This window comes from Polypterus senegalus, chromosome 11 (genome assembly GCF_016835505.1).
Source record: "Polypterus senegalus isolate Bchr_013 chromosome 11, ASM1683550v1, whole genome shotgun sequence".
In the NCBI taxonomy this organism is placed as follows: Eukaryota; Metazoa; Chordata; class Cladistia; order Polypteriformes; family Polypteridae; genus Polypterus; species Polypterus senegalus.
Genome location: NC_053164.1, coordinates 17223060 through 17231817, shown reverse-complemented (window position 1 = coordinate 17231817; position 8758 = coordinate 17223060). Strand labels below are relative to the sequence as shown.

The following is an 8758-nucleotide window of genomic DNA, read 5'->3' as shown; positions in this document are numbered from 1 at the left end:
AAGACTGTTACTTTCAACTCGCTTGCCATGTATAAGGGGTGGCTAAACTAAAACTGTACCTGCGCTCTTTGTGTTTATTTCACAGCTTTTATTCACTCTGTTATGTGGGTGTGTAAGCCAATGAACCAATCAGAGTACATGCCAGGTGATGTGCATGCATTGATCAGCACAGTTATGTAAATTCCGTGAGACGAGACATTTGCCAAGAGATTTTTTCAAGTCCCGCCCTCCTCTCAACCATTTCAGGTTAACAGCCCACGCCCGCGGTCCTCTCACTTCTCATTTGTGTGAATGCTTTTGACAGACACGGTTCCTGCACTCTCAGCTCTTATAAATATTTACGTTTTCCTCACTCTAAGTTTCCGATATAAGAAGACTTATTATGTCCAAACCTTATTGAAAAATTTCATCCTGAAGGGTTATCAACAGAAGAAATGACTACACGGGCAATCCTAGCACCGAAAAACAAAGTCAATACGGCAAATTGGCTAAATGCATATCAATAGATTATGCTGAAACAGTTGGTTGTGATGGTGCGGAAGATGAAAACATCAACTTACAATATCACGAAGAATATCTACAACTGTTAACACTGTACGGTCTTCCACCGGCCAAATTACTGTAGAAAGAAGGACGTAACGTAATGCTATTGCGTAATTTATGTCTGAGTGATGGCCTATGCAATAGGATAAGATTAGTTGTATTCAAAATTGGCTGAGCAATTCTGACATGTAAAGTTTTAACAGGCAACAAGAAAGGTAATGTAGTACATCTTCAGGGGATAACATTAGACACCAAAGGAGATCTTGATATTCCATTTGTATTAAAATGTTTGCAGGTTCCTGCTAGAATAGCTTTTGCTATGACAATTAACAAATCACAGGGACAAACATTCGAAAAAAGTTTGTTTATTTATTAGAGAGAAAAAAACGATATTCACTCACAAAAAATCCTGGGACGAGACGTGACTTTTTTCAAGAGATTTTTTCAAGTCTCGTGAGATGAGACTTTGGCCATGAGATTTTTTTCAAGTCCCGCCCTCCTCTCAACCATATTCAATCATGCCCATGGTCCTCTCAGCTCTCATTTGTGTGAATGCTTTTGTCAGACACAGTTCCTGCTCTCTCAGCTCCTATAAATTTTAACATTTTCCTCACTTTAAGTTTCCAATTAAAGAAGACATATTCTGTCCAAATCTTATTGAAGAATTTCATCATGAAGGGTTCTCAACAGAAAAAATGAGTGTACAGGCAATCCTAGCACCGAGAAATGAGGAAGTCAAACAAATTAACACCAAAAATGTTGATCAGTTACACGGCAAATCGGTTAAATGTGTATCAATAGACAATGCTTAAACAGTTGGTGGTGATGGTGGAGAAGATGAAGAATATCTACAACCGTTAATATTGTCCGGTTTTCCACTGCACAAATTACTGTAGAAAGAAGGATGTATCCAAGAAAGGTAATGTAGTACATCTTCAGGGGTTAACATTAGACAACAAAGGAGATCTTGATATGCCAATTGTATTAAAATGTTAACAGTTTCCAGTTAGATGGCAACGACAATTAACAAATCTTAGAGGCAAACATTTGAAAAAGTCATTTTATTTAATAGAGAGAAAGAAATGATATTCACTCACGAGCAGTTATACATTGCGTTGTCACAATATAAGTCCAAACACAGAATCAAAATTCAATGCGATACTAATGAAAAGTTAGTTCAAAATATTGTTTTTACTGAAGTTTTACTGTAAAAGTGTAAGTTTAAAACGTATTTGTGTGTTAATTTCAAAGCCAAACAGAACAAAAACGTTTAACGCAACGAATACCTCTAACACAACGTGAAACATAATTTTCTATCAATTTATTACATTTTACTATTTTTAATATAAAATAATAAAATAATAAAATTTACCAAAACTCATAAAAAATGCAAAGAAATGTATTAGAAAGCAATGGTTTTATTATCAACAGTGAGCCTGTCAAACATGGGGGATGGCGAGTGACGCGAGCAGGGGGCAGAGCCCCCTAGGTTATAACATGAACCCCTGCCCTTATTTTCTAAAATGGACCTCTACCCTTATTATTATTTTGTATTCCGTAACAGACTGCTGTGATGAATGCTCCCTCTGTGTTATTTGCTGAAGAGACCATTAGAGACACAATAGACAAGTCTCCTCCTGCCTGGTTTATGACTTAACAAGGTTTTATCAAACTTGTCCTAGTAGAGGATCGATTTCTTTCTTTAATTAATAATTTAATTTCTACCTAACTAAAAAGCTTAGAACTTTGTGAGTTGACTGTTCAAATAAGTGAGGTTTATACTGAGCCTGGCTGTTTCCATTAATAGGGTTGACTTAACTTTTATACAAGTGTCAGCTGGTAATTGATATTTATGTTTATTAGATCAAAGGCATGACTAGAAAATGTCTTAAATATTTTGGCCAAGTGCTCTTTATCTACAGTAGTACTAGAACTTGATGGAAAACCTAAAAAGATTAAGTGACAAAAATGTGGAGGGAATCAATAAAGTAACAATACTGAATACTGTAACGACCCTATGGGTGAGAGACGGAGGATTGTAATTTGTCACTTTACACTGAGTGCTGGTGAGTGGCCCTAAAAAGGACTTTTGGCTACTTCAGTAGCCGCTTCCACCACACCATTCAGGTGTTTTGTGGTTCCCCCCTGCTTTGTCCTATTGGTCCCTCATACACGTCACCCAGCTACACCACACTCCAGTCATCTGGGGTCAGTTGCATCCAGTATGTTACCCTTTCCCCCAGGTCCATGTGCCAACTCAAAGCCAGCGTCCACCTCCGAGATTTTTCAGGACTGTGCATCATGGCCAATGGACTCTAACATCCAGGATATGCACCTAAGTTTCTTTTTAATTGCCATGACTCCATTCCCAATGTCACTCACCAAGCTACTTTTATACCAGCTTCTCCAGATAGTCCCACCCCATTGAACAGGTCTTGACCACCTGAGGAGCTTTTCCCTCTTAGATCTGCACCTGGTGGTGCTGCACTGCTTTCTTCTCAGAGCGCTCGTGTCTGTCTGGACACTCGAGGGGTGTGAGGGGATCTGGTCTGTCCTATTTAATAAAGTATCTATTTATCTACCTACTTAAAGCAAGTCAATGTGAACATGACGGAGAGGTCCACTAGCATTTGTGCTAAACTTCTGCTTAGTCTTGGCATTAGTCGGTTCTTATCCCACTTACTCCCACCAGTGGAATGGCCCAACCCCTTTAACAGCTCTTGGCTAACTGAGTACCGTGTCCTTCTCAGATCAGGACTTAAGGGTGCTACACTGCCTTCTTCTGAGAACCTTTGCCCTCAATGGTAACACAAACTCCATCCACTGGGACATTTGAGGGAAGGTAGGCGACCTGGTCTCCCCTGCCTGAAGTGAGCTGGCATGAGTGAGATCGAGAGGTCCACCAGCATTAGTTAGTGCTAAACCAGTTCTCCATCTCAGGGTTTTAAGTTGTGTTTTATAGCACTGCTACCACCAGTGGAATGATCCTTTCCCCTCAGAACAGGTCACAACCACCTGAGAAGCATGTCCCTCCCAGGCCTGCACCTAGAGGTACAATACTAATCACAAAGAGATGCCAGTATGTAAATCCAAATAGAAAACAACCTTTACCAGAGATACCAGTGTCAAATGTTAGCCTACACGTTGCACTGGTATTACATACCAATTAAAGGGCTCAGTACCGTACTTAATACTAAACAGATACCAAAAGAACATGCCAGTCATGAAAACTGACCACATAGACATGCCAATGCCCAGCAAACATTGTATATTGCTAGAATGCGAAAATGAGATTCCAGTGCCTTCCTACTCACACTCACAGACTCCAATAGCCAAACATCAGCAAGCTCTCGAGCAGCCTGCCTGCGTGGCCAACGCAGGTTAACGCGGGCGTGGGCGGAGTTACTGTGAGTTGTTGCCCTTTTAAGACTGCACAATGGCTATGCGCGTGCGCACGTGCCTGCCGTTGCCCGTTTAAGCGGGTAACCGCGAAGTAGGAGGAAGCGCCATGCATTGTTAAAGCTGGGAGGGGACTTTTAATTTTTTTAAGTGTGTTTTTGGTTAAATGGGCATGTATTTAGAGAACGAGAGAGGTGACTGAGAAAGGAGACCAGGCTGTGAGTCACAGGCTAGTCCAGTTCTTAGTCTCGCGCACGCGCGTTACTGATTTGAACGCCTGGGCAAGTGGGACGGGGAGGGGCGCATGTACCCCCGGCGGTAGAACGCAAAAGAGCCGGCGTCCGATAACAGAGTGGGACACCGGGCCGACCAGGTGAGAAGATCGGTGACTTCGGAGGGGTGTGCCGACCAGCCTTCTTCACAGAAGAAGGAGGAAACCTCGGAAGCCTTTTCCTCGGGATTCTTGTTGCCGGCAGCACACGGACACACGGGCAAAATGAGGTAAGGGAAAGGTTTCGTGTCGAAATGTATCCGCACTGTTTTCCTTCGAGTGGCCAGCCGCTCCGGCGCGACACTGCGCGTTCGGATTGCGGAAGAATCCCAAAAGAACTCTTTTGTTAATGTGCGCGGCATCGCGCTCCCAGACCCCCGGGACGTGGAGCGCAGGTATGGACGGTTGGGAGGCTGACTCACGACGTGCGTGGTGTTGGCGGATCGTGCTGTGCCCCCTTTTTTTCGCTTTTGCATCTCGGCAGTTAGAAGTTCTCTCTCTTCACCCCCGTTTCCGCCTTGTGCATATCCTCGTCAACGTGATGATTAAAAAAGCTGCTGTCGGGGCGGCGGAGGTGTCGGGCCAGTTCGATCCATCTGAGATCGCAAGTCGGTGGCGGCCGCTGCCAGAACTTCGGTCCTGCACAACTTTTAGCTCACCAGCCCGTCTACTTTTCACGAGTTTCAGATTCTTACCAGCAGTCCATGTTACCACACAGACCTTTCATTTTTTTTTCCTTTTCTGTTCTTATACTTAGTATTCAAGGTCTGCCCTGCGGCGCAATGGTTGTAACCACTTGTTGCGTCACGAATCCAGCGTCCTGGGTTCAAGTCGTGTCCCCGGATCGTGTACAGTTTTTCTTACGTCTCCTCTTCAAAATCTAGGTGCCAAAGTGCATCTTCGGAGCGTTCCCACCGGGCAACCATTTTTGGCTGCCAAACGTACCATCCACATAATGGTTCCATTAATTCCTTTTATTGATTTAGATCCGCAACTGGCACCATAAATAACCATGAACAGGTGGTAATTGATTTGTGAAATACCAATGGGTTCCTGACTTTAAAAAGTACCCTAAACGCATACAATAACGCAGGCTAACTTTAGGTTTTCTTGACGTGTCCGTATCCTAGTATAGCAGACCATGATATGTCAGATTTATTTTTCACATATAATAAACCTTTTTAAAGGCTCAAAAAAAAAAAACCAAAAAACAATTTCATGTACAAAGAACCCTTTCCCAGAATTAATTGGTCCTTCATCCAGTAATTGTTCCATTTAGAACTACCACAACCCAGTAAAGTGCCATTTTGGATCTTTATGTTTAAAACCGTGTATGTGTGGTTTCCCTATGGGGTCTCTGGTGTCCTTTCCACATCACAGGAGACCCACAGGTTTGATACGCCATCAGATCCTGGCAGGCTGTGTGGCGTTGTGGTTAAGGCTTTGGACCTGAAAAGCTCTGAGGTTGTGAGTTCAAATCCCACTACTGACGCTGTGTGACCACGAGTACGTCAATTCAGCTACCTTTGCTCCATTTGGTAAAACAAAAGAAATGTAAGCCGCCTTGGATGATGATGATAATGATGTTATCCAAATAATAAGTAATAGTAAAATGAAAGGTTACCATGATGTGGTGGATGTGTGCCCCCTGCCCAGTCCAGCAGTGATTGAGGACTATTGGGGCCCACAACTCTGAAGTGGTGGCTTTTCCATTTTCAATACCTGTTTTATAACCCATTGTGGTTTGGATGAGGGGCTAAAGCAACATCCGTACACCAGTCCACAAATGCGTTAGGGCATGGAGACATGGTGGATCAGTTGGGATCTGCCAGTATTGTGGCGGAGTGCGTGCATTATGTTGCGCCACTGTGCCACCCTCATTTTCACATATGCATGTGTCTCCCACTACGTCCACTCGTTTCATTCCCTAAATCGCTGTGGCATTCTGTGTGTTTCATTGCATCCAAAGGTGAATTTTTGTTCTTGATAAATTACGTTGCAGCGTTGTATTCCTCATTTCTGATCCCAGCTGCCATGAGACTGCATTGATGATGATGGTGGTGGTGGTGGTAGTGTGTGTTTGCCTTTTTGATCGCCGCTATACCGGCAGCACTTCAAAATATCCATCTGAAGCTAAGCTTGTTTCAGGCCCGGCCAGCTCTCTCGGATGGGAGATCAGCTAGGAGATGCTTGGGTTGCTGTGGGAAGAAGTATTGGTGAGGCCTTCAGGGGGTGCACACTCTGTAGCCTCTGTGTGGATCCCAGTACCCCAGTGTAGCAAGGGGGACACTGTGCTGAATAAATAAATGGGCAAGACATTCGGATGAGATGTAAAACTGAGGTCCTGATTTATCTGTGCTTCTATAAGATCTCTGGGCATCTTTTGAAAAGAGCAGAGTGTACCCCGATGTTCTGGCTAATTGGGCCCACTGTGGCCTTGTCCATTCTGCTCTCCTTATCGTCCCCTATCAGCCTAACTGTCCCTCTCACCCTTTACCACCTAATAGCCAATCCATGGTGAGCAAACTGGAGCAGTAATGGCAGCCACTGGATCATCCAGGTAGGAGCTACTTATTAGCGGTGGCCCCCACAGTTGATGTAAAGCCCTTTGATTAGGTTAGAAAAGCACTACATATAGTTGGGTCCAGAAGTATGTGGACGGTGACACAATTTTCTTATTTTTGGATCAGTATGCCACCGCTATGAATTTGAAGTAAAGCACTCAAGGTGTGATTCTTGTGTTTCTGCTCTCTCTCTCTCTCTCTCTCTAAAGGGTTTGTTTTGTTTTCTCTGCCTAATGTTGGCCTGTTTTTACTTGCATGGGCAGCTCTTTGGACCTCATAATAACAGATTCCAACTGCAAATTCCAAAAAACAAGTCCAGCCTTCTACGTGCTTAACAGTTAATGAAATAATGAGGGACCTGCTCCCACGTGGCTATGGAACAGCCCCTGAAATTGGGGGACTGTGTATAAAAGCATCTCATTTCTAAATGGCTCATGCAATTGCTTTGTTAAACCCCTTGAATTAAAGCTGAAAGTCGACACTTGTTTCAGATCCGTTGTGGTGGCATACAGATCCAAAATTATGAAAATGATGTCACTGCCCAAATACTTCTGGATCTGACCATAAATGTAATTGATTAGGTTGTATTGTGAGGCAGTCTGCTGTGCCACCGTGCCGCCCTCCTTTTCGCTTACTCGTAAGTTGTATTGTGAGATAGTATTGTAATCTGCTGTGCCACTGTGCCACCCTCCTTTTTGCTTACTTGTCGTCCCCACCAGTACCCTGTGCCTTCCTTCCTGTATCCCTCGTGCATTTCTTTTCCCCACTTTGCCAGCTAATCCTTCCTGCCTGCTCAGTCCTGTCTCGACTAGCACTCTCTCATCAGGGTTTCATTTTCGTACGGCGCCTTTCACTGCGTACACCCGTTTTCATTTCCTGAATCTCTGCAGACTTTGCGGGTTTCGTTGCATGCAGCAGCCAAAGACGAGTATTTCTTCTTAATAAACTGCTCTGCTTTGCTTTACTGCACTGTGTTCCTCATTTCCGACCTCTGGCTGTGCATCTGCAACGAGACTGCATTGGTGATGGTGTTTGGTCACCTTTTTTAACAGCCGTCATGCTACCTGCACTTCAAAACGGGTAACCCACCTCAGGCTATGCTTGTTTGGGCCTGGCCAGTTCTTGGAAGTGCCTGATTCTTCTGGCCCCCCCAGTCACCCCACACCCTAACTATTTCTCTCACCCCTTCGCCACCTAATAACTAATGGGTGGTGAACGTATTGGTGCCAAGCATAGCTGCCGTTGCATCAGAGGTGGATGGTACACCTTGGTGGTGGTTGGAGTGGTTCCCCTCATTTTCTTTGAGTGTGTTACAGAAGTGCTGTATAAACATAACTGTTTATCTGCCATACAAGCTGGCACCCCGTCTCAGATTGGTTCCATTATATCCGTTCCCACATTCCAGGTGTTTGCTACACATCAATGGTGGCTCCCGACTGTCAATATAAAGAACACTTGGATTAGGTTACAAAGGCGCTTTATAAGTTTCCATTACATTGTTTCCTGCAGTTCCAGTTACCCCAGCCTGCAAAAAAATAAGTTTAGAAAATGAATGGACAATCAAAACAATTCACAGTAAAAGAATGAAGGGTGACTAACTGTGAGTAAATTCCTCCTTTGCAGGATGCCCACTTAAAAAAAAAAAAAAAAAAATGAATGCTATAAAAAGTTTGTCTGCCGCCTTCTACTCCCAAGACTGCAGACGCCATTCCAAAGTGCTCTAGCCGTCCACTCCTTTTTATTGCTTGCCCAGTTTTAGTGAGGCGTGAGGCATAAGGGCAGTGGTGGGGCAGGCTAATTTGATACTAACACTCACCTATTCCATTTCTCTTTTTGGCATCCACGTGTGGCACTTGGTACCACGGCTCTGCTGCCAATTTGCCTGCCTTCCTATGGAGAAGTACTCTCTGAGAAAGAAGCATTGGGTAGAAGGGTCCTCTCATCTGATTGGCCGGCACAGCACTGACTCGGCTGTTGAATG

The 8758-nt window shown here is 44.1% G+C and overlaps 1 protein-coding gene across 2 annotated transcripts in view; it reads left to right on the top strand.

The window, feature by feature from the left end:
* Positions 1 to 4118: 4118 nt before the first annotated feature.
* vaspb (vasodilator stimulated phosphoprotein b) overlaps positions 4119 to 8758 on the top strand; it is a 181782-nt gene continuing 177142 nt past the window's right edge. For both annotated transcript variants that reach the window (XM_039768099.1, XM_039768098.1), the window contains exon 1: positions 4119 to 4443. In XM_039768099.1, coding sequence (XP_039624033.1) covers positions 4439 to 4443 — 5 coding nt within the window. In that variant the 5' untranslated portion in view covers positions 4119 to 4438. The remainder of the gene's footprint in view (positions 4444 to 8758) is intronic.